The following is a 27464-nucleotide window of genomic DNA, read 5'->3' on the forward strand; positions in this document are numbered from 1 at the left end:
AGGAGACTCTCCAAATTAACCTTGTAATTCCATAGCACTGTATTATGACATGCAACTAGTGTCAAGAGTGAAGAATATGCTCAAGCCAGACCAAGCAAACAGGGAATCGCAGTGTTCATCAAATCTGCGCAACAGCAAAGCTCAAAGGTAAAAAAACAAGCTCCTGCTAGATGGAGGAATTGCCAGTAAACAGGTGTGCAGTGAAACGTAACTCAGTTTATCCGGCCCAGTAGAATATGCGATTAGACGTGCAGCTGTTAAATTCTGCATGGACTGCAATTTTGCATATCCGAAATATTAAAATCACACTATGAAAAAAATAAAGCAAGGCTAACAAGCCTAAACAAGGCAACTTTAAATATCCATTCACTTTTTGGAAGGAGGTACCATTGATTCCCCAGGGGTGATTTACTGTCTGTAGCCAGTGCCATAGTCCTTCACTCAATTCACAAGCACCAAGAAATACGTATGTGGTAACATTTTCATTGGTCCCCCTGTATAAAATATTCGCTGATTTACCCAAATCAAACTCCTTAACGAAAGGCTTGAGTAGATGGAAAATCATCCCCTTTTCAAAAATAGGTAAAATATTTTAAGCATGTGGTACCTTAAAAGTTATTCTCTGTCCACCAATGAAGTACGACTGGCTGAAATACTTTACACACAAAAACTGAGACAACATTCAATGTAATACCAGCCTTAGCAGCTAACATTTCGAAACATAAATACAATGTAAAAATTGAACTGCATACATTAACTGTGTTTATACTTTCCAGTTTTCGCTTTAGAACAACTTGCTGTACTGAACACAAATCTAGTGTAATGACATTTGCCAGAGGTCACCACAGAACAACTAAAAAGGCATATTCTCTGATGAATTCTAATACTTTAATCTGTAACTGATAATGCAAATCTTTCAGCAGCTTCTGACCTGTAGGCACTATCTATTTTTTTCACATGATTAAATATTTAATAAAGAAGTGTTTGATACTGAACAATATTTTTAGAAAATATGCAAAGTGAAGGTTTTTTTTATGTAACAGAAAAAAAAGCCTATGTGGTTGCATATGTTATCTCATGCAGTGGAGAAAAATCTTTGCTATATAAAAAAAACCAATGTATAAATAAAGATTTGATGTACAGTGCATGAAAGCCTTAATGCAGTCGTAAATTTGGCATATGTCTACGCATTATCGGTTGTGGAAGTGCTGAGGCCTTGCACAGGTTTTTTGTGAATAGAGTTTGAATGTGTGTGTTTGTATTATAAATAAAGTTTGTATATTTTGAATTTAAGTTTGTTAGGGATTGGGGTTAAAATCCCATCCCTACAGATATATGTGGAATGTGGCCATTCCCAAATTGGTTAATTGACTGCCTGTATATAAGAGGCACCAGATCCTTTGTTGTTTGGTTAGTTTAGGGGAAGGACTGGGAGCAGCAGGTTGTGCTCCCTACCTCTGCACTGTGCTAGCTTTGCTGTTGGTTTTTGATTGTTTGTTTTTGTTACAGTAATCCGTCGCATATCTGACTGTGGGACCAGAGTAAGGGCGGACATGTAGAAAGTCAGATGAATGTTTTAAATACAACTATATGCAGCTGTAACAATTACTATATTCACACAATTATTGTTTTGAGGTTCAGCTTTTATTAGGGAGCTCCCCTAAATCCCTTGTTTAGAAAGATACAGGGTAGCCGTCTGTCGTGTGGGTGCGTCTAACCCTAGCCTCCATATTGACTCTGATTATCAAATTCAGACTAACGAACGTCAAGAAACACAGAGTAACATTATTTAATTTAATTAGTAATACGGTACCTTATTGGTCCGGTTTCTTTGAGCTCATGGTTGTTTGAATGTGTGAGTTCTTTAACGTTGTGCTGCCTTTCTCTCCCTGTAGTCTGCACACTGAATGCACAAGTTTTTAAAAAAAAAAAAAAAAAAAAAAAAAAAAAAAGGTCCTGCCCAAGAACCTCTGGATAGCAGCTTGTTATCCTTTTGATCAGCTTGGTGTGCTTTCCTACAGCTTTCAAAAACATTATATCATCACCCGAATAGATGACTCCTTTGTATATACTGTGTACCACTAACTGAGACAGTTAAGGTTTAAAAATAACACAGATAGATATTTTTGTGTTTTCTCACTATTTATTATTTAAGATGTGTAAAGTAAATTACTAACAATTAATTAAGACTGGGTCATTTTATATGCATGCTGAGACCAAAAAAGGGTCAAAAGGTCAAATTTCAGGGTAATGCATTTTAACAAGACCAATATCTATTTACATATTTGTTCTTAACCATTTTTTTTTGTCTGAAAAAGATGACTGTACTTGCTTCAGTCTTTTTTTGCATATACAGGATATGATTGCTCGTTGCGATCAATTCAACTTCCTCTGCTGGTACATGTGTGGTCGAGGACTTTTTATTAAACGGAATGAGGTTTAAAAATCATTTGCAAGTGTAACTCCCCTTTTAAAATGACCGTGAGCAGTGTTTAATGTTTTGTTGGTTTCTGAATTAAAACAGGAGAAACTGTTAATTGTGAAATTAATTTGTAAAGGAGAGGCGAAAAGTCTGAAGAAAACATGAAAGCCAGAAGCCCTAGTGTTAACCAACTGAATATACATTTTTTTAAAAATGCAACACAGATCTAAAGCTCAGTTTATTAATTTTCCTGAAAAACAATGTGCAACAATAGTTTTTTTTTGTAAATTCTGATTCCAGTGGGGGACAAGTGCCCTCCCTTACACCTATCTGCGGACGCCCATGCCTACCACATAGGTGCACAGACCAATTTGAGTCTGTGGGCAATTTGAATCACTTTAATACATGTATACTTTCAATGGTAATTAGGGCATGCATTCAAACCCAATTTTGACTTTTAGGAATCACCTATTCAATCAAACAGTAGGTGTGTAAAAAAACTTTATATTCATTATTGTGGCTGGGTAGTGCAACAGCCCAGGCTGGTTACCAGCAGGAATTAGACCCAGAGACAGAACGCTGCAGTTTTAAAGCGCTTTTGCACACTTTATTAAACAAAACAAATCACGGCACGAAGGCCAAAATAAAAGGTTCAAACAAAAGAACAAAACACTTGTAGGCTGGGCATTAGCCTTCACTATCAAGTTATGAAACAGTACACAATTACCTAATTGGGGAATGGCCAAACCTGTGATTGTTGGCAGGGCCAGATTTAAACCCCACCCACCACAACTATCTCTTTACTCTATTAATTTTATTACACAAAAGGCAAAGCCTGTTGTATTATCTGAAAACATTTCAGAACACTGTTTTATCAGTGCAGCAAATGAAACATTCACTTCTGTTATTAAACGACTAGAGTTTCCTTTCCAAAGACAGACCGCCCTTTGAAGTTCTTTCTCAAGTTTTATGCTTTTCTTGTACTGAGTAACAACATGGAACAACATGGAACCCAGATTCATTTCAGAGCTCAAGCCCATTGGGAACAGCATAGGTTAGCCCACGATTAAACGTTATCCACAGTATGATCAATGAATACAATGTTTCAAATGAACTCCCACTGAGCTTTTAGAGAAAAGAACTGATTTTAATGCCTAGGTTATGAAACTGTCAGTGTCTCCTTGGAAAGTGGAAGTGTGGTGAGTCACACTTACAGGTGTACAAGAGCAGCAAAGACTCAAACCTGCTTATTATTTCCATAACTGTCAAAGAGAATACCTATAAAAATAACACTTTCAACCACCTTACTTGAACTTAATCATATCATGCCATTTTTAAGCTTTAACATATCGACAGGGGTAAAGACAATATATGTTTTAAAATACCAAGGGCCTAAAATAGAACATTTAATTTAAAATGTAATAGTTTTATGTAATGTCTTTTGTTATGCAAGACTTTTTATCCTCCATCAAATTACAACTGGATGGTACTGTATTAAAAAAAAAAAAAACATTTTAAAAAGACCTAATTTAAAAAACAAAAACAAAACAAAAACATTTAATTAGGACTAGTCCCAGTATTTTTCCTACTCATGATACAGTGTAGTTTATTTCATTACAATGTAGAGTACTTGCAGTGAATAGCAGAAACTGCAGAACCACCCCTATCCAAGCTTTTTTATTTGTTTTCAAAGCAAATACTGACCCCAAATTAATTTAAAATCAAAAGTGTATTTAATAAAGTACACTTCAATTGTTTACAACTGCATAATTAGCATTCTGTATATCAATTAGAGAACTCGGAGCTGTATTTGGAGATTAGCAAACACATCATATAATACTCATTAAAAAAACAATTATAAACAAGAGGAAAAAAATTTAACTTTGTTCTTTGTGACAGATGTTATAACAAGGTTCATATTTACCTGCTTTTGATCATTTCAATTCTGGGTAATTTTCAATCAAGGTGAGTTGCTTGGCTACAACTTAGTATTACAACAAAGGTAAATTAATCACAACCTATTTTGAGATAAGAGGCAAACACACTTGTTATTAAAACCACTCCAATACACAAGATCCACCCCAAATTGAATTTGTTTATTCATTAAGTATCATTACGTTATTCATGTTTAAAATAAACAACTTGGAAAATAGAAAGCACAGCCTTTGATGCTCCTGCTAGATATACAGAAGAACTAAAGAACATAAAAACATTTACCAATGAGAGAAGGCCATTCAGCCCATCAATGATTATCTGGTTCCTAGCAGTTGATTGATCCACTCAGGTTGGGTCTTAAAGGCTCCCAGTTATTCAGCGCCTACAACATGACTAGGTAACCTACTCTATACACTCACCACTCTTAAAAAAGTGTCTCCTACCCCTTGTCTAGAGGGCTGGGACAAATATCCGAATGAATATTTTTTTTACATGTACGGATACAAAAATCAGATGTTCGTATTCGCTACAAATGACAAAAATACCTTGCACTCATTTACCACCTCACCAGAAGTTGCGCGACAGTTTAAAAAATGGCAAATGAAAAAGAGCTCCGTGTGATGTGTGAGATTAATATTTAAAAAAACAAAAAGTAAACCTCATATTGTTACTTTATGAAAACATGTCAATGGTCGCTGTTTACTGCGAAGAAACAGCAAGGAATGAAAAAAAAAGAAAAAAATAAATAAAATACAGTGTCAGCTTTACGTACGGTGCTCCCTCGCTATAACACGAGACTCGGTGGACACACAATATGAGTGTTATAAACGGGGGAGGGGTTGGGGGGCGCCGTGGGACACAACACAACAGGGCAGCAGTGTGGAGTAGTGGTTAGGGCTCTGGACTCTTGACCGTAGGGTCGTGGGTTCAATCCCCGGTTGGGGACACTGTTGCTGTACCCTTGAGCAAGGTACTTTACCTAGATTGCTCCAGTAAAAACCCAACTGTATAAATGGGCAATTGTATGTAAAAAATAATGTGTTAAAAAATAATGTAATTGTATGTAAAAATAATGTGATATCTTGTAACAATTGTAAGTCGCCCTGGATAAGGGCGTCTGCTAAGAAATAAATAATAATAATAATAATAATAATAATAATAATAATAATAATAATAATAATAATAATAACACACATCTGACTAAAATACAAAATAAATAACTCCCTCTCTATAATGCACGTATATAGTGAAGCAAAAATGTAACTTTCCGTGAATTAACCATGTAACCATATATTTTTTACAAAAAACCCCAACACATTCCCACTCGTGGATCATTTTAATTAGCAGTTTTTAAACTATAAATAGCCTGGCTAAACGGCGGTCGAGAGTTCAGTTCGAAGCGACAGACAAGCAAACCAAGCGTGAGGAGGAGGTCGGGTGAGGGGAAGAGGGAATGGGCTGCCAGAGCGGGGCTAAAGTGAAGCTGAAGTGTCTCATCTCCCGAGGATAGCTGCAGCTCCTCTCGCAGCAAAAAAGTAAATACATTATTAAAGATAACCACGCAATAGGCTTAATATTTATTTAGTTATAAAACAAATGCTGAATAAGGTGTCTGTGTTATAAAGTGCCAGCGCAGCTTTTCTTCAGTTCAGATACTCGAGACAAAAATGGAAGTTAGACTGAGGTGTTGCTTATAGTTTGAACAACACCGGTATTGTAGAAATATTGCATGAATCACTAGTATAGGGAATTGGGGGACATGCTGTAGGAGCGTTATATCCGAGGCGCGTTTTACAACCGAGAGCCTTATAGCAAGGGAGCACTGTACTCTATTTTGGGAATAAACAAAACAACATTTAACTTGAACTGCTATTTGGCACCCCTGCTGCTATGCTGTCAGCCTGCGTTCGGAGCAAAAAAAAGGCTTATTACTTTTTGAAAACGAACGAATATCCGAATGAATATTTAAATTATGAGTGAATATTCAAGCTGTCAATAATCAAATAAATAATTTTAATCTCAGAAGCAGGAGGATAGGGTGTTCAACTTTGTATCTTGTAGACATAAATTTACTTTGAATTCTTCATCTGCTCAGTCATACTAATAGGCTGGCTTGCTACAGCCTAGCGACCTGGGACAGCACTTCCCAATGCTTTACAAAGCTCAGCCAGTCATAGTGCCACAGGATAAATTTCAAGTTTATCCTATTTCAAGACATGGGATAAGCTAAACGGTCCTTGATTGTACTTTCTATAGATGACAGACAGGCATTGCAGGCCTAAAATGTAACTTGTATACCGATACTCTATAATTACTTTTCTCCCTTTCCTGGAAATTCTAGTCCACCAAAATGAGGCTAGAAGGAAACGCGAATATGAAACTCACTGAAACAAATGACTAACAGACAATTACTGTAAAAGAAGTGCTATTCAAGGTTTTACAAATCAGGAAGTGATTGTATTTCTGTATATCCCGGAATAGATGATATAAAAAAAAAAAAAAAAGAACCAAATGATCCTCAATACAGTTATTCACGTTTAAACCTTGCTAGTACTCCTTTAAAAGGGGAAGGTTGAAAACAGCCCAAGTCCCTCTTAGATTATTAGCCAGCCCACAAATGTATTTCGTGCTGCAGTTCTTGCTTCACTAGTCCACTGTAAGAGATTCTGTGTTTCTGACTTCCTAGCCTTCATACGCTACTGCACTGCTGATAATAAATAGATGAGCCTAAATACAAAATAAAAAATGGTGAAAACAGCATATAAATATTCTAAATAGACCCTCAAGTGGAATTTCTTCTTCGGAATATAATGTTTGATCTAAGCCCTATCAAAACACAAGAAAACCTTCAGCTACTCCAGTGGATTACCATTATGTTTTAATGTAGATTGGCACAGATTACATTTTTGAACAGCTACATGTACCTAGCAATAATACATTTTACAGTACAACAAACCCTCATCTAGATGGCATCGTTTTTCCTGTTTTCATTCCCCAGTGCAAAACAATGCAAAAAAATATATACTGTATATAGGAATCTATACTGGTATTTCTATTCTAAGGATGTTTTATTTAAAAAGTATTACATTTAGTCATGACTTTACTGTTGTGAGAATTCATAATTATTACCATACAAGAAGAACCTTCAAGAACTAGAGGAGACATTCAGACCATCAGTGCTCGTCCAGTTTCTAAGAGCTGATTGATCTCAAAACTTTAGGTTCGTTCATAAAGGATTCCAATAATCCAGAATCAACAACATGGCTTGGTAACCCATTTTATGAACAACCAACATTCAGACAACCGTGATGTACCCCATATTCTGATACCAGACTGCTAAAGTGCTAAAGAATGTCAGGTTCACTAGATGCAAGTAAAATGTAACTCACTCATACAGGCAGATGGTCGGACAGACAGCCTCTTTATACCCCCAGATTATGAGATATTTGAAAATGTATGCAGAGTCCTTAGCAACTGGATAAGTGGGTCTCTAGATGTATGCACAATAAAGTGCGACGTCCATATGCATGGGCGTCCACCGAGGATATGAATCCACAGCATAAAAACTCTAAATGAGCTTATACCACATTATCACAATATCGCTGATAATACGCATTCAATCCCAATATTACCACAGTGATATAAAAGCATCTACAAACCAACAATCTCTCATCAAACCTGTCAGCACTGCAGTCTTGTCCATCAACAACTATTTACTTTAGAAATCCGAATCACGGGCAGTGTTCGGGACATTACTTTTATAAAGTAATCTGTTATTATTATTATTATTATTACTCATTTCTTAGCAGACGCCCTTATCCAGGGCGAATTACAATTGTTACAAGATATCACATTATACATTATTTCACATTCAATTACCCATTTATACAGTTGGGTTTTTACTGGAGCAAACTAGGTAAAGTACCTTGCTCAAGGATACAACAGCAGTGTCCCCCACTGGGGATTGAACCCACAACCCTCCGGTCAAGAGTCCAGAGCCCTAACCACTACTCCACACTGCTGCCCCTAATCTGTTAGTTACTTAGAAATGTAACTAGATACAGTACTTTGAAAACCAGTACTTTAGTTAGTTACTTCTCAGGGGTGGCCAATTCCTATGCTAACAGTCCACACCTAATAAAGGTTTTTGTTATATATTTATATGTGTACTGTAGTCTGGTGTGCTCAGTGTAAAATCTATTGGTCGACCGAACCTTGTCGGTGCCCCGCCCTCTTTTGCTGTTCCAGGCTGTGGGTACTCGCATGAGCCACCTTAAACTCGATTTAGACAATTGAATGGATTCACCCATCACTACATAGAAGTTTTGTCTGCACTGTTAAAATGCTTCCTGATTTCCACTATATGCAGGAGCTGTTTTTTAAAATGCAACAAAAATGAAGTTATTTTTTCCACATTTTACCAGTCTGAAAAAGGAACCATTATAGTTAGTTACTTATTGACAAATGCAATCAGATTACAGTATTGTGTTAATCTGAAACACTGCACACACCACTGCAATGTATACACTGCCCATAAACTTCTATGTACTAATGTACAATTACATTTTTTTTTGTACCTGTGCTGGCACAAAGTGAATAAACTAAACTAAAAACTAACACAACTTAAATCATCTTTTTTATCAACATGCATCTCAATATAAACCACCCCCTTACTATATGATTATGCTTTGAGAAATAATAGTGTTGATTTGATTTCCATTACACGAGAGTGGATGTTAAAACTTCATGCTGATTTGAACTCGGCTCTCGCCAAGATAAGCACCAACTAAGACGTAGCTTTACAGTAAACTAATGTGATCCATATGTGTCTCCATCCATTTACGTTTCCTCCCATATGATGATGTAGATATCCTTCTGTCTGGTGTTAATGGCTGAAGTGTAATGCTGGCTCCAGGGATCAGCTTATTTTGCCTCCCTGGCGCATCAGCACACACAACGGCTGCGATGCTGGCTCCGGGGATCAACCATAGTGCGGCCTCCCCAGCGCATCAGCATGACAACCGTCTGGATTGAGCTAAGTAGGGTACATCTCTGGGGTTTTCAAGTGGGCACCTTCCATCCTCAGTGTTTCGTCGACTAGCCCACGACACCTCAAGAGGGCTCGATGGTGATTCTGGCGTCCCAGCATCACCCCCCTCCGTCCCCCACTCAACTCAGCCCAGCTTACTTACCTGTACATAAGTGTTTCTTTCTTTCTATTGTGCTTGAGATCCCCAGCCAGAATCTTTCGTCTCAACCACAGCCAGCTCCTCTCTGCTGCTTCAGATAAGTTCTTCACTGTGCGTCGCAACTCTTGGCCACTGAATCCGACGTCTCTGAGAAACCGGGTTGTAGAGTGTGCCACAAATCCTCGACAACCCACTTCCACTGGGTAAACCCCGACTCTCCATCCTCGCTGTTCCGCTTCAGTGGCTAGTTGAGCATACCGCAGTTTCTTCCTCTCATACGCCTCATCTACAGCATCCTCCCATGGCACTGTTAACTCTACCAGGTGAACAAGGCGTGCTGATCCAGACCACAAGACAATATCTGGTCGAAGGTTAGTGGTGGCAATCTCAGGTGGAAAAATAAGCCGTTGACCAACATCTGCCAGCATTTTCCAGTCTCTAGCAGCTTTCAGTTGTCCTGGGCGAGGATTGGTTTTAACACCTTTTCTTGGTGGTTGCTCTCCTGGGCGGAGGAATGTTGTCTTTTGTGTGCAATGTTTTGATGGAACAGGTGGCAACTTATTGGTCATGTTACGCTTGTCTTCCAATGCCAAGGCCAAACAAATAACAACAAATAACAGACAGAATCAAGATATGGCGAATCTATTTCCGGATGCAAGACCCTCTTAAAAATACCTGGTCTCAACTAAAGGGCCTCTTCAAATGCAAAACCCTCACAGACAGCAGCACTGTTCTGGCTGCAGATTTAGCACGTTTATTGTCTGTGACAAAACGGCTGGTCTCTAACATGTTGTGCCCTCTTAGAACACAAGAAGATAAGAAAATGTGCGAACAAGAGGAAGCCATTCTGCCCATCTAAGCTCGTTCGGTTCCTAGTAGCTGATTGATCTTCAAACTTGAGTTCAGGAGCAGAGGTTACATCATCAGTCTATTTCCAAGCATTGCCTCTTCAATACAAATCTCCAGTAACCAATTTAATTATAAAAAACTACCTGTAGTACAGACTGCAGTTTGATACACTGTGTGGGAGCTGTTTGACTTTCTATTGTACATATAATAAAAAAAATTCCCCAAATAAGACACCTTTATTTTGAACACTAAAACTGAGTTGCTAAGAGACCAATCATAAAGATTGAAATTGTTTTCATATTGTTATAGTACATGATGAGATCACAAGGTTCTACTGGTGAACGATGTTACGGGATATATATTATGGTATCTTAAACAGGCTTTACCATGTGCTGTATTAAATATTTTAAAATAAATGTTCATATGATTTAGATCAAATGGTAAATACCAGAAGTTATTTTACAATTACAGATTTTCATATTTATAGATACATCTAAAATCATAGTGCTGATAAAAGTTACAATCTACAACAAAAAATTATGACTGAGGAGATAATTCAGCAAATCAATGCGCGTTCAGTAGCATGTTGATCACAAAACGTTCTCAAGTCGTATTATAAAGGATCCTAATGATTAAAAAAATCAACAGCATGGACCTAACCCATTCCATGCTCTCACCATGCTCTCTGTAAAGTACTGTGCACTACCCTCTCTCCTACGTCTGTCTCCATTTAACTTCCAACTGCGTCCTCGGTTCCTGGTTTGGGGGACCAAGTGAAGTAATTCCCTAGTGCAACGATTCTATAATACTAGACCATCCATGCGAAGAACTGCTGCTTATGAAACATAAGACAGAAAGACCACCTATTCCACAGAACAACTTAGGCAACAGATCTGTATAAAGCCATGGGGTACATGAGTCATGCAATTTGAATAGACAATTTAAATGTCATTTCCAAAATGGAAAACACTTAATTTTACAAAATGATTGCTTGTCTCTACAAAATCAGGCCTATTAAAAAAAAAAAAAGTTTTGTCACTACACTTGGAAATTTTTTTGATGCAGGTGACCCACCAGCAATGCAACAATACAGTGCAATTGCACCTATTTCCTTGGTCCTATTTCCAGAGGTACTTCGATTTCCGATTGATCCATTTCTAGTTTGAAATTAAAAATAGCATGATATGATACCTCAGGTAGCGACTGAAGATGGCAGGACACTCAAGAGATGAGAAAAATGTAGAAAACATAAAATACAAAGCTAGATATCTCTTTCTGATAAGGTGAAAACAAGAACAGTTGTATAATGCTACCAATGTTTATAATGATACCAGCTCTTTAAAGTAATTGTAGTTAACAACATTGTTTCATTGGTTTTTAGCCAGGCACATCCATTCATCACATAGGTCTCAAAAATGCAGTTTTGAAAGAAACATGTTTTAGTGAGCATGTATTTTCATTTTAAAAACATGATATCCAGTACCACATTGTAAGCCATGCTTTTCAGTGTTGCACTTTCTTGGTCAAACTACTTCACTGGCTTTTTTCCTATCAATAACTAATCATCTGCTTCCCCTATTGACTGGCATGCCTTCAGCCAAGAACATGATTTTACTCAGTAGAAGCTGCGAAGGTGAAATGAACTAGGAAGTGTTATATATTTCCTGGAAGACAAGGCAGACAAACTGTGACCTTTCTTTAACCTAGTGTAGTTCCATATCTGTTTTAAAATTAAATATATGTTTGATATAACATGTGTTTCTTTAAAAACTACCCATGAATTATAGCTAATGGAAGTATAAAAGGGCTAAGATTTATGGAATTATTTTGTTAGCTACTGTTACTTTATCTAACTGGCCAGTTTAACCCAGCCACTTTCAACTACAGCTGGGTTGGTGGATTAATTGCTTAACCAATTACCTGCACTGGCCTTATATTAAGCAGCTTATACTAGCAGCTCAGTGTGTGTGTGCGCTTTGGGAGTGAAGAGCCCAAAACAAAGGGTACAGTTTCTCAATATGCCAGTAGTTTGTGACTGAACCACCATTTAATGTACTGTGTTTTGCATCCTGCGTTAGGCAACTTTACCTTTGTTTTTTGAAAAGTATTTTGTTTTGTTAACCTTGTTTATTCATTTTTTAACTAAAAAAAAGTGCACTGAGAAATGTTTGAACCATACAAACTGAACCATACTGTCAGATTCAACACTTTTCCCTTACCCCTGCCAACCGTTTCCCAAAAGTGACATTAACCATCCTAAAGACTAATGTTTACAAACTGCAGTGTTTCCCAACCTTCTACATGTCTCCAAAACTGCATCACCATTGGGAGAATAAATACATACATATTTGTGTGTATGTGCGTTGGCTACAGAAGACAGAATAAGTTTTGTTTGTATCTTCAGCAAGACCAAATATTAATTACTACATTAAAAGGGTACATAAGGACCTTTTTATTTTATTGTTACATATGTAACTGAGATGGATTTACCAGTGAGCAGGAGGATGATGGGAAATGTAGTTCTGAGAGGTCCATGCAGGTACATGTGAAGCCATCTTGAGGCAGGGAATGTAATTTAAAAGTTTAAAAAAAAAAAGTGGTCAAAATGTCAAAAAAAAAACAAAAAAAAAAACAATACACACACACACACACACACACACACCTTACGTAAACAGTTGTAGCAACACACATGGGAACATGTAACAATAAAATAAAAAGGTCCTTGCGTACCCTTTAAGTGATACTTGAAAACAAGTGACGCTCATGCGAATATTAAGGGATTTGTGAAAACACACACTAAGATAGATTGGAAGCAGTTTCACCTTACTAGAAAGAATGAACTTGAAGTTACTGTTATCAAGAAACTGCCCCCTGACCTTTCACAGGGGGCTTCTTGGTGAATAATGCCATTTCACAAGCTGTTTATGCTTTGTTTTGATTCCGGATCAAGCCACAAGTAAGAACCAAGTTTTATGATCGATAATTAGCCCACTCACAATTGGCTTCCTCATCTTCAGAGAGAGGTTAAAAAACTGATTACATGCGCTCCCACAGCTGTCCTCCACCTTTCAAAAGAATTTACAAGCAACCAACCAACAAACAAACAAACAAACAAACTGAAACATCTTTGGGGTGATCAGGAGTTCAAATGAAGTAATCTGTAAAAGCCTACCTGCTTCTCACTGTCTTTTTCTTTGGGTTTCCCACTTGAGCCTTGTGATGAGTTCACATCCCGTGGAATGACAGAGATTTGATGCAGTGGCATGTTCATCACAGCCAGCTATTTGTTCTCTCAAGCAGGCAGAACCTTGCTCAAAGACACCATCTTCTTGGTTCGTATGTTAATCCAAGATCCTTCTGAAAATAATGCAGAAGAAAGATCACATTAAGAGCGGTTTCAACATCTTAAAATATGGATTATAAAAAAAAGGAAGTAGCACATAAACAAGAACCTGTTGGGAAGTTCTGACATCCATTCAGATATTGTCTTAGAATAAACAGGATGACTTGATTGTCAAGACAAAGATAATTTCTCTCAATAACTACCAACCCTTTTATTAAATTGCTCATTTACAACAAACTGTACTTTATTTACTTATGTTTCTATATATGTATATGTTTTGAATACAGTATATTTACAAGATGATATCATATAAGGCATAACAAAATAGGATACTTTTCATCTTACAGGGTAATTACAAAGTCAGTTGGCCACTGTGATGGAGCAAGGTCCTTCACAGCCACTTTGTGATAAACTTTTGAACAATGAAAGGTTGCGAGTTACTGAGAAAATACCACTTGGTGATAGAAATCAATAAAAGCTATACAGTGGCATGTCACATACTGGGCCTGTAGTAAAGGTGGTTATTGGAAAAGACTGAATTATAAAAAGTGATGGTTGTCAATATTACACCATGCACATAAATTATGATTCTGGGCAAAAACAATGCCACAAACTGCTTTTAACATATCAACAGTATGTACAGAATAGTATACTGTAGATTAAGAATTAGCAATGAAATGTTTAATCACAAAAGCGAATCTCCAGATACAAAGGTGTGACATACAGATGGATTTATGGACAGACAGACACACCCCTATCCCCAGAATGTAATATTCTCAATAACTTAAACAAAATATTGTTAATACCTGGTTTCCAGCCAATTGGATAAGCAATTCTCTCTCTCTCTCTCTCTCTCTCTCTCTCTCTCTCTCTCTCTCTCTCTCTCTCTCTCTAGTGGACCGTCTGCATTATATCCCCTCTGTAGGGGATCTGTCACGGAGAGACATTATTTTCAAGTAAAATATTGCAGTGCCATAGTGCAGAGTTTCCCAACCGATGTGCCGCGACATGTTCTATAATTCATATGTTTATATTCATAAAACCGTTTTCGAAGTGACGACAGATTGAGACGATTTAAAGACTCAAATCATGCCCCCCCCCCCTAATTCTTCTATGATCTAAATGTAACATCTGAATGCATACAATGGCTTTATTCAACATCCTGTGTTCACTTCCCTAAACAACACCTGTGTAATTTATTAAAAACTGAACAAGGATTTTGAATAGACTTTATACAAACAAGTCGCTGAACAAACACAGCCATATCAGCTTCAGCACAAGGACACTATTGTAGGTTTGCTTACTATTATTTTCTATTTCTTAATCTACTAATTTTATTATCATTAATTTATTTTGAAAAATGCCACCTTGTGGTTTTGGGGTAGACATAGTATGTAAAAACCTAACTGTTTTCAAAATGTTCCACTGTTTTCATTTATACGTGAAGATGTAAAGTAGGCCCACAAAGTGAAAACAGAACTAAATAAAACACAGGTGCTGAAAACAAGAGGAAGATAGAAAGAAGGGAAGTCAAACAAGCGTAAATCCCAGATGAAGTGTAACAAGTGTACACGTTAAAGATTATGGCTATGATCACATTATAAAAGCCCTGGTGAGAGCACACTTAAGTTCAGTTGTAGTCTCCCCACTTCAAGCAGGACATTGCTTTGAAGAGAGGCCTAAAGCCTATGACTTATGAGAATGGGTTAATTGAACTGAAGCTAGATAAAACTAAGGTTAGGCAAGACCTGATCAGCTTTTAAAATAATGAAACTGTACCAACAAGGCCAATCCCAGGCACTATTTAGCACAGAAACAGAACAGAACACACATTTTAAGTAAAGTCCGGTTTAAGTAAGGCACATTGTGACAGTCGTGGGTTGATGGAATGGGTTACCAAGCCATGGTATTGCTGCTAACTCAGCCATCTGGTTACAGTTCAGCAATCAAGTAGATTTTAGAAACCAAAACGAGCACTGATGGGCTGAACGGCCTTCTCTCATTAGTAACTTTTCTTATCTTCTTGAGTATAGAATCTGTAAATTCCCTTGACAATCACAATAAATAAATTAAATTTTGCAACAAACTGTGGAGTTACACCAGAGGTGGTATAATGTATGTACTGTATATGTGACAGAAGAGTACTATTTCAGACAGATTACAAATAACATTGCAGAATGCATGATCATACAAAGGCGAAAAGGGATTTGTCTCCCCAATGGTCTGAAACCACCCACACTTTTGAAAAACTGATTCATATCCAGTACATACTGTACGATTGCACATGAATGAAAACCAATATACATGCTGTCTGCTCGGAACCACATCCTCCCTCACATTTCCGGATTGTCTACGAGAAGCTGTAAAGTGTAAATGGTTTAGTAAAAAAAAAAAAAAAAAAAATTACCTTACACTGTCAGAAAGTACAGTCACAACAGTAAAGTAAACAACAGCACCAGTTTCTGCATGCAGGCATGCAAATCATATCCTCTATAAGGTTAAAACTGTTATACAAAGAAGGTATCTTGAAGGGAATGTAGCTAATAACTCTTCCCTGTTTTAGACTTCCGTTAGCTGCATTAGGTCTCAAATGTACAGTTTTGATAAAACACATGTTATAGCAAACATTTTCATTTTAACACATGATATCTAGTACTACTTTAGGCTTAGTTTTCATGCATTACTTTCAAGAAATATGTTACACTTGAACATCCTGGGTCATTTCCTAGTGTTCCAGGGTCAAAGCATGTTCATGGCTTGTAAACAGATATGTATTTAACCAAGTGCAGTACCAGATATCAGGTTTTAAAATAAACTTTTTTTTTTTAAATTTAGTCGTTGCCAATTAGTTTTTATTATTTTCTCCCCAATTTGAAATGCCCAATTATTCTTTAGGCTCAGCTCACCGCTACCACCCCTGCGCTGACTCGGGAGGGGCGAAGATGAACACACGCTGTCCTCCGAAGCGTGTGCCGTCAGCCGCCCGCTTCTTTACACACTGCGAACTCATCGTGCAGCCGCCTCAGAGCTACAGCGTCGGAGGACAACGCAGCTCTGGGCAGCTTACAGGCAAGCCCGCAGGCGCCCGGCCAGACTACAGGGGTCGCTGGTGCGCGGTGAGCCGAGGACACCCTGGCCGACCTAACACCCCCCCCCCCCCCCCCCCCCCCCCCCCCCCCCCCCCCCCCCCCCGGGCGACGCTCGGCCAATTTAATTTTCCTTTTCCAGTTTGGTAGATTAACTACAATGACTGCTGCATCAACCAAAACTGTAAATGGGTATTAGGTTCAATAACGCTTCCATGACTGTAATTAGATCAGCTGCTCCTGTCAGTCTATCTAAGGGAACATCTTCCTGCAAGAATGAGACATAGAGTAATTAACTGGATTAGCAGTCCATTCTATGCTTAAATCCCAAGCGTTCTGCTGTGAAGAATGTATTTATTAATCTTCTTTGAACTGCTAAACTGCACAGAAAAGTTTAGCAGAACAAACTTTGAAACTGTAATTTAAAAGACAGCTGCTGCCTAGCACCCTATAAACCTTTACAGTAGCAAGTCTAAAGCCGGGTCCACACCTGAGCAATCAGTTGCGCAACCAATTGCTCCCGAAATTGTGCAACTCAGTTGCAAGCAATTGCTGTGTCCAACATCTGAGCATCTACAAGTTTCATTTTTTTATAACTGAGGTGACAGGTTTTTTTTTTCTTTTTTTTACATTTTTATTCTATCTACAAGGTGAAGTCGTTTTTTTTTGGTTTTTACAACCGAGTTAACACTTTTTATTTCCTCCCGTGTCTACAAGTTTAGAATCATATTTATTTTTTGACAACTGAGGTGACACAGGTCGTAATTAACAAGGAAGAGTTGGCTGTTATTATTTTTTCAACTGTTATTTTAAATGCCATATTCACTAAAGAAAAAAACAAAGCCGCAGAAAAGCTGGAGAAAACTGTTCAATTTTTTTTTACTGCCGACATTTTTAAAATTAGAGCTTCTTAATATGAAAGCCGTGCAGTCAGCATTATAAGAACCAATCAGAGTTGGCAAATTGCCACGTGATCGCCTGTGTCTACAGAAGTCGCTCAGGCAGTTGCTTGGAAAGTAGAGCACGGCTCTACTTTAAGCAACTGGTTGCAGGGACGTCCACATATAAGCGACTCGGTTGCATGCAACTAAGTTGCGCAACTGATCGCTCAGGTGTGGACCCAGCTTAACAAATGAAAGAGAGCCACATTATAGATTTTTTTGACAGTATAAAATGAATGATCTCAGGATTTTCTGGATTGAACTGTTTGGGTCTATTTTAACGTGAACAGTACTTTGTCAGACAATCCAAAGACTACTGTATGTTGAATGGAATCACTGATGGAAATTAATGTATGTGTGTATGTAAAGGTTTCTGAAATATGTATGAAGGCTGAAACATAATCTAGACAAAAAACGTTTTAATTTTCATCATAATCAAAAGATGACCAAGTTCAAGACCACTGGCACGTTTATCTAAGTTACCTGGGGGTCTTCTATTTCCTTTATTAAGTATGCATATTATATTTATTTATTATATATTTATTTATCATATATATTTATTTATTAGCAGACACCCTTATCCAGGGATTTACAATTGTTAGAAGATAACATTATTTTTACATACAATTACATTATTTTTTACACATTATTTTTACATACAATTACCCATTTATACAGTTGGGTTTTTACTGTAGCAATCTAGGTAAAGTACCTTGCTCAAGGGTACAGCAGCAGTGTACCCTAGCTGGGATTGAACCCACGACCCTCTGGTCAAGAGTCCAGAGCCCTAACCACTACTCCACACTGCTGCCCTACTACTCCACACAGGATGCAAATAAGTCAGCATCAACAATGTGTCTTAAATCCATTCACTCACCACTTTCTGTCTGTCTCGACTCCATTTGCAACTGTCCTCTGGTCCTGATGTCTGAGCAGCAATATATTGACTAGAATCACACTTCACCTTAATTCTCGGCTAAATAGATGAATTACTTAATAACACATGCCTTGTAGACCTGACATTAGGCTAGTTGCTCTTAGCTGGACTCTCTCCAAAGCCACAATGTCCTTTTTGTAATGTGGAGAACTGAACGCAGTCTAAGTGTGGTCTCACCAGTGCGTTATATTCCCTCCCTTGATTTGTACACTTTTGACTATACTGTATAACTAAGCATTCTGTTAGCTTTTTTAATGGCCCACACTGACTGGTTGCTGACCATGTCAAGCCCACTGCAACACCAAGATTTTTTTCGTGGTGGGCCAGATCTTGTTTTTACCCCCCCATTTGGTATTTGTATCCTACGTGTTTGTGACCAGCTGTGAAACACTTCATATTTATTAACAAATTTAATTTGCCCTGTTTCTTGGTCAAAAATTGTTGGCCACCCTTTCCAAGCTAATTTTACAAGTTTAATCACCCTATCTAGGTCATTTCTGTAGAGAAGAGCGAGCAGGGGTCCCAGCCAGCTACTGATCCCTGCTGCACATACAATAGTGACTCGTCTACCAGCAGGCTGGCCTTGAAGCTGCACAGCAAGGTTTTTCATGGTTTGTTCTGAAATAGTCACACATGCTGTAAGGCCAGCTTCATTTGCAGAATTATTCACTGTGAAAACCACAGAGGGCTATATTAATGGCAATAATTGACTGCTTTTAACACCTACCAAGAGGTGACAATGTTCTTTTAATCATTTACTTACTTTATACCAACATTAATAATTAATAATACATTCAAATGCAGAGCTGTTACACCCACAAACGTATGAACTTCAGATCATGGCAAAATGAAAAAAATTACTGAATGTAAATTGGGGAAAGTTGCAAGCCTCTTAACCTGGGGTGTCAAACACTGGAGGGCCGCAGTGTCTTCTGGCTTTCGTTCCACCCGAGCTCTCAATTACTTAATTGGTCTAATTATTTGATTAACTGGACACATTTAACACGTCTCACTAGGCCTCAAAATGTTTCATAAGTAGTGTACCTTGAATCAAGTGCATTTTTAAAACCATCAACTGTAAAAGACCTTGAAAAATATGAAATGTCAAATTCAACAAATAATTAGAACAATTATGTTAACTGAGAGCTTAAGTTGGAAAAACAAAACAAAACAAAACAAAACACAGAATCGATCACGGCCGTATTTTCCACCTGTAGGCATGTGTGATTTCGATTGAGTGAATTTCCACTCTGATACGGGTGTGTGAAGCTGGGGCCTGGTGATTCTGTCTATGGAAAGTGCTCTGTGCTGCTCATTAAATTTGCACATTTAAAACTTGTCGTATAATTGAATACTAATCTGTAAAGCACTATATTTTAATTCTGTGCAGTCAAAGACATGTAATTAAAAGTTTTAAGAATTAAGCCTACTGTTTGGTATTCTGTCCTAAACCAGCAGTTTGTCAGTCCCAAACTATTGGGACATAAATTATATAATAAATAAACGGGAAAAAAAGAAATGTGTTAATCAGAATATTCAACCTTTTATTGCAACTATAGTACCATTCAGTTGAGTGAAAATTATAAAGGGGTATTTGAGCTGAAAACTCCAGACAGAAGGGGTACAGTTTAAAAAAAAAAAAAAAACACATTGAAAACCCCTGGGCTACAATCTAAACGCTCTTGTGAATTTAGAGTAAAATGCTCTTAAAACATACTGTACAATTTAGCAGCTTTAGCACTAGAGTTTAAAGTTGTATGTTATGTATTTTACAATTGTAAAAAAAAGAAAAACAAAGGGAATGATTTGGAGTAAAAAGCAACTATCTCAGTGTCTCAACACTACAAATGGACACTGCAGAAGTGGATGATTCTGTTGTTGTTCAGGTCCATTATGGTAATCACAAATCAACCGACTTAAATGATAATCAAAACAGACATTCTGTATCCTCGAGAGGCATCATTTAACAGTCCAACACAAAGTCACACTAACTGTCAAAATAACTGCCGACTGCCAAATAGTGTCTCTTGAGAGCTCTTGGCACTACAAATACTGTTCTGTGGTGAATTGTGTTACATTTTAGTATTATGACACCTACAGTATGTGTGTTTTCACATTTTTATTCCCATAACTTAAAAGGAGAAAGGTTTCCTATAGTTCCCATAAGCAAAAAGTGCTGTTAGTCTACAGTTTCAATTAGGGCTGCTTCTCAACCCCCAGCTTATAATTTCCGTGACACAGTGCAAATTTGTAGAAAATAACTACCGGTAATAGTTTCAGAATCGATGATGAACGTGTTATGGAAACTAGTCATCACAATTACGTTACTTTATGTGTGGGGGAGGACTCGTGTCTTTGATGACACATTTGAAGTGGAGAACTAGGACACAGGGTTGGAAAGTCTTGTTTACAGTGTGACAGAGCTAATAAAACATAGTCAACAATCTCCCTCCCGACCTGTGAGGGCACGGTATAACTGGAACAGTGTGTCCCGGACTGGATGGTTTGGCAGTTCATTCCAGGGTCAGTTGAAAGTCAGCCATCCAGAAAGAGGGTGGAGTCACAATACCAGAAGTCAGCGCCTTAATGCGGTAGGCGATGTGTCAATCATGGATGGGAGGATACGTGATTGCACTCGCTACCGAAGGGGTTGTGACTGAGGGTATATCAGGGTATGTGGTGAAGCAATCTGTTTCTTTTGTTATGGTTATGATAGGGCCTGAAAAAGAGAACTGTGATTTAACCGGGAGTGTTTCTCGTGTTGTTTTTGTCTGTCTATTAATAATTGTATTTGTCACTGTTAGACGGCTAAACTATCCGGGAGCTGTCGCTAAAAGCCAGCACCAACCCCGGACTATACCACTGCACTACTGTTTCACTAACTGCTGTATAATTCACCACTTGCACTAGGAGCACTCACTATTGGACTTGTGATTGTGTGTGTGTGTGTGTATATATATAAAAGTGGGTGTCTTTATTAGTGTTGTTATTATTCCGGGACTGAACCCTGTGGGTTTTAACTGTGCCATACACATCGTTGTGTAGGGCCAGTTACTATTATTTGCAGTACAAATAAAGAGCCGTTTTTCAACTGTGTTGTGTTTGTTATTACTGAGCACTGCATCACCGCTACACCCGCGCAGTGCAAACCACTTTGCCACACACAGGCATGATGGTATGGAATGGGCAACCTAGCTACGCTGTTGACACTGAAGCATTGGGCTCCTTTAAGAACCACCTCTTGACAAGGGTTTGTTTCATCAGGAGAAGTGTGTTTACATTCAAAGTCAATGTACACACGGAAGCAAGCGCAGCAATGCTAGAGTTGAACTGATATGACCGCAATTTAATGAGTGCAGCACACAGGTGGATCCCTTGCACAATTACCAGTCCTTTTAAAATTACGTTTAAAGGAAATAATTACATTTTAAGAGAGTTAACATTGCATTACACCGGCAGGACCTATCTGGTACACTCAGTGGCAGTCAAGTGGTTAAGCCATGTATTATCATGGTTAATCATGGTTTGGCTATTGTCTAAACATGCTTGCTATATGGCACCACAACCAAAACATGTTCAGCTCATACAAATTTTGATTGTCAAACCATGGGGTTTCAGAACATGGTATTGCATCGCAACCTATTACAATCATGTAACAAGGGTACAATAGGTTACCAAATGTCTGGGATATCATCCTGAAGTACTGTACATGCCCTTTAGCCTTACTGTGAAAGAATGGATGATAATTTGTACAGTATTAATAGCACTTCCTTATTTTTGTTAACTTGTTTGGCTCATACAGTATTCCTGTTTTTGTCCGCTTAAGTTAATTATAAGAACTAACATTATGACCTTGTAAATCAGAAAACACTTTTGTAAGTGAGACTTTCTTGCAGTGAAAATGTAAAATATATTTGTAAACTGAATTCTTCCAACATACTGGTTCCTATCCTGGAGTGGTATTTTGGATATATATATTTGAAAATCAGGCCTGCAAACAATTTTTTTATTTTTATTTGATCTAACTCAAGTAAGATTTTCATGGTTAATGCAGCTGTACTGCAAAGAGCAAACCTCTTCAGCTTTGGCTTGAAGAATAACACCAGAAATCTGTACACCTTGAACCACAGGAAACTGACCGGTTAACTTCATTGGCATCTGTTTTCATGGTTTGAGAAAAAAATTTGCTTCTGCGATGTCCATCCAAGAATATTACGATTTTATCAGACAGTTGCTTTCTCCCCTATCTTTCTAACAAGATTAACTTTTCCATGGAAGCTATGGCGATGTTTTAGAAATCAGCTCTCTGAAATCACAGCACAGATCCTAATAACTAAGTTATATATTTCAAATACACTTAAGCACTCCTAAGTTGCTTTGTATTTATTCTCCTTTAAAAAAAATAGGAGTCAATTATAGAATGGAGCAAATGCTTTTGAAAATATGGCCTATAAGAGAAACGGAGAACAGGGAGTACATCATGTTAGAACATATTTAATTTTACAGAAAGTGTTAAGTGTAACTTAAAAACAAACAAACAAACAAAAAAATCGTGATGTGATTTCTGAGGATGCAGTAAATCCGAGAGCGCTCTACCGAAGGAACAGTGTATTTAAATCAGAAACTATTAAATACAGAAATTAGTTAAGAGTAGGTTTATGATTGTAAAAAGGAAGCATGAACAGAAATTTAATTTGACAGCCTACACTAAAAACTGACCAACCAGAAAACCGTAGCAAGCCATTACTTTGTACTTATCTGCCAATTTAACAAGACTGACATGGATTGTCTATCACTAGTATGAGTAATGAAGTCTGTAATGATTTTCTCATGTAATTTACTATCAACAAGAGACTTCATAATGCTATCTTGACCTGGTTTGTGTTCGAGTGGCTGCGTGTTTACTCGCCTTTAAAGCCAAACAAGCGCCTCTGAAATTAATTCTAGAAATTAATAGGTTTGCAGCAACAGATAAATAAATAAATAGGTCAGTGGTTTTAACATCCAAATAACTAGGTCAGTAGACCCAGTTAATTTAAAAACAAAGCAAATTACTTTCAATACAAAATTCTAACAATCAGTATCTGATGACCAAGTAAAATGTAAGTGTGACATACTCATTTTCACCACGATTCGATAAGCAGTTCTCTATGTAAACAGGGCATCCTAATTGTCAGGCACCATAGGCATACTTGTTAATACTGGTTGTGTCTTGATTTGTTTCAAGTATGAAATGTTTTTTTTAATAAACAAAGAGGAACAAATTCAAATCATTTTGGCACAGATAGTCAAATGGGTGTGCCTGTCTGATTTAACAGAAAACACCCTAATCAGCATTACATTTGAGATTGCCTATGATGACTTCTGGAACAATCTAGATAACTCGAAAGTGTGGGGGAAAAAAAAAAACTGCTACTAGTACCATTCCTTCTAAACCACCAGACCACAAATAATTTAAAATGCTCAGTAACTCACTTCTGAAATCTATTTTAGCGCATAAATGACAGAAACAGCAGAACTTTGGAGAACTAAAAACCCATTACTTTTAATGATAAGGTTTAAAACTGAGCATAGTTATACATTATACACTAAACCCAAGTTATAACAATGCAACATTCTTTTACTTACAGAATGCCATTTAAAATGCTTATTAGCTTGCAGCACACCCACACTGTGTGAGAAACCCAATTAATTTTATACAGACAGCCCACCCACAGTTCAATAAAACAGTACACTAGCTTCTTGACTAACCTATTAAAAGCATGTCAGTGGCATTCAACCCCCTCCATTGCTGCAAATTCTAAATTAGAGCCATCTTTAAAATGAAAAAGTATTTCACCATGACCTACTGTATGCTTATAAAGTAAGTTTGACATGCAGTCAGATGGACAGACAAACAGCTTCTGTATAGCTTAAGCTATTCATCAAGTATATAAAACTTGTATTAAAGAATGCGCCTAGCAAGTTTCAACACAAGTTGAGCAGTTTTACAGTAAAATCCCAATCCACCAGACCTTGGGAACAGTGTTAAAATAATTGTTGCAAATAGTTCCATTATCATTTTCTAAGCCATGCACATCCAATAATTATATGGGTCGCACATGTGCAGCTTTCAAAAGCAACACATGTTTTAGCAAACAGGTTTTTCCATTTTAAAATGTATCTGGTACTACACTAGGTTAAAAAACCAGTCTCTGTTTTCAAAGCTTACCTTCAGATGGTCTTGCACTCCCTTGGTCATTTCATTTGGAAACTGTCCCCACCCCTTCAGAACCTTCCTTCCTCTTAGTAACCAATCAGCTGCTTCCCCTAATGACTGACTTGCTTTGCAGCCACTAAGATGCTTTGACCCCGAAGACACTGCTGTTGTAAAATGACATACGAAGTAAAGCAGTAATAGATTTCCTGGAAGACAAGGCAAGCAAACTGAGAACTTGTATTTAACGTCCACTGATCTTCAGTTCCCAGTGCAGTACCCGATATCATGACTTACAATGAAAATACATATTTGCAATAACAGGTGGTTCTTTTAAAACTGTACATTTGAGATCCATATAGTGACTAAAAATGCATGACAGACGAGTTGTTGGTCAATGCAAGCACTGAGCTAGCTGCAGACACCCTTGTGAAGATCCTTCCGTTTCCCACAACTACTGCTTAATATCTGCACACAACTGACTCCATACATTTGTGTATTTAAGGCTTTTCTGATTCACTTACATGCTCTAATTTATTGGTATGGCAGTGTATTACTTGTCTCGAACCACACTACTGTAAATCAAGAGTTACTGTTTGACACTCTTTTCTGAATTAGACATTTCCCCCCACTTATATCCAACTTAATTGAATATTAAATATTAAAATCAGATTCAATATAAAACACAATTCTAACACAGTTCAACTTAGAAAATGTTTATTAAGAAACGTTCAGCAGTCTATTAATCTATTTCAACACTCACAATTATGGATTTGTTGATCCTGCTTCCACAATTAGGCCAACACAACAAATGAAAACAGCAGAATGAAAGAAGACGGAGGTAAACGAACGTCTGTCACCAAGGAGACTGTTGAGCAAACTGAATGAGCCAATGCTGCGTTGTTACAACAGAAAAGCCTATATTTTTGAGCTACAACAGACAGTGGAGGTCATTTCTAGCTATAATCTAGAATGGTAAAGTGGCAACCAGGTTTCATGAGGCAAGCAAGCTCACAGTATGTATTTGTAGCTGAAGGTTCCATTGTTAACAAACTGTGATGTAGAAAATGATGGTCATCTTCTTAAAAGTAATAAATACACAAACCAAGTGTTGATAGATCTAACACCAAATAATGGATTTATATTCAGTGTTTATTTATTTATTTATTTTATGTTTTTTAAACTGGATCTCATTTTGGAATCTACCGTGGATGCTTTCAATAACAATGACAGAATTTGGAAACACATTATTCCAAATTACACAGCATTGCCAAGCAGATGCAGACCTTAATATAAGCCAAGGGCAACAGGAGACACTGGAGCGACGCAAAATAAATAGGATTGAATCCTATTTTTTGCGAATTGTCGCACGTTAACTAGGGAATTGACCAATCAGAGAAGAGCTTCAATACACGTGGTCCAGCAGGGTGAAGCAGTATCCAAAATGACAGAGGAAACAACAATACTTACTGTTGAAAAAATCCCCAGAGCTTTATGACAAAGGTCATCACAATTATAAAGACAATATATGGGCGTCCATTTCGAAGGAACTGGGTAAGCCTGGTATGTACGGTTTATTGCTATATGTGCTGAAATACCGTCAGAGAAGACACTCATAATTTCCACATAATGTTGATGAATATGTACCAGTCTTGATCATAGTTTTGTCAATACCAGTTTTTAACAGTTGTACAGATCAGGCAGTTTTCAAACCTGTCGCATCACCTCTGTGTCGCTTCTGGTGTGTATGGCCATATCGCTGCGAAAGTATCTCATCGCCAATTTTAAAAAATCGCATCACGTCTGGTGTGTGGCAGCCTTAAGACTGAACTACATGCAGAGGTCATTTTAAATGTAGCATGTCCAATCATGTATTTTAACTACCGTTTCCTCCCCAATTTCAAATGCCAAATTTGTATATCACCTTGTCGCTGCAACCCCATGTACCTACTCAGGAAATCAACATGCAAACTCTGTTTCTGCAGTTCAGCCAATCGGCTCTTTTCACTCAACCCAAGCACCTGATGTCACCAAGCTTCTCAACCCAGGAGGCAAGGCCAGTTTACACTGCAGTAAGTTTACTAGCTAAACTACTGGGGATCTCAGGCTTCATCCAGAACTGGATAGCGCTGGCTACAAGATGGTGTTTTCAACAGAGACACAAATTGGAACGCTATGAAAATACACACAAACAAATATAACATAGGAATAGTTAGGGACATTCCTTGAAATATCAATAACAAGCTATTGTTGAAGATACAAGGCTTACTGTGGTTATGATTAAATGTTGTTGTTTTTGTTTTAAACATATATATTAAAAAATAATGTTAACAGTACTTTAAAACAGCCAATGTCAGTTTAATGATCTGTCCCTAGTATAACTCAAGTACATCTAATCAACGATGAAAACTCCATGTCTACTCCAGTTTCTCATCAGAATCCTTAATTCTGGTTCCTATCTGCAAACAAGTTTGTAGTTGCTAGGCGACTGAAACCTTTTCAAAGGAGACCTTCTTGCAGTGCAGTAAGACAGTCAGTTATGGGGGGAAAAAACAGCATCTTTAAG

The 27464-nt window shown here is 37.6% G+C and overlaps 1 protein-coding gene across 7 annotated transcripts in view; it reads right to left on the reverse strand.

Moving 5' to 3' along the window:
* Positions 1 to 27464, reverse strand: part of marchf8 (membrane-associated ring finger (C3HC4) 8) — a 92974-nt gene that overhangs the window by 48689 nt on the left and 16821 nt on the right. For 5 of the 7 annotated variants that reach the window (XM_059035772.1, XM_034926071.2, XM_059035775.1 and 2 more), the window contains exon 2: positions 13568 to 13752. In XM_059035772.1, coding sequence (XP_058891755.1) covers positions 13568 to 13666 — 99 coding nt within the window. In that variant the 5' untranslated portion in view covers positions 13667 to 13752. Of the gene's footprint in view, positions 1 to 13567; positions 13753 to 14544; positions 14669 to 24913; positions 25066 to 27464 lie in introns of all 7 variants that reach the window. The other 2 variants (XM_059035773.1, XM_059035774.1) reach the window with 2 other exon arrangements.

Source organism: Acipenser ruthenus, chromosome 13, assembly GCF_902713425.1.
Source record: "Acipenser ruthenus chromosome 13, fAciRut3.2 maternal haplotype, whole genome shotgun sequence".
Classification (NCBI taxonomy): Eukaryota; Metazoa; Chordata; class Actinopteri; order Acipenseriformes; family Acipenseridae; genus Acipenser; species Acipenser ruthenus.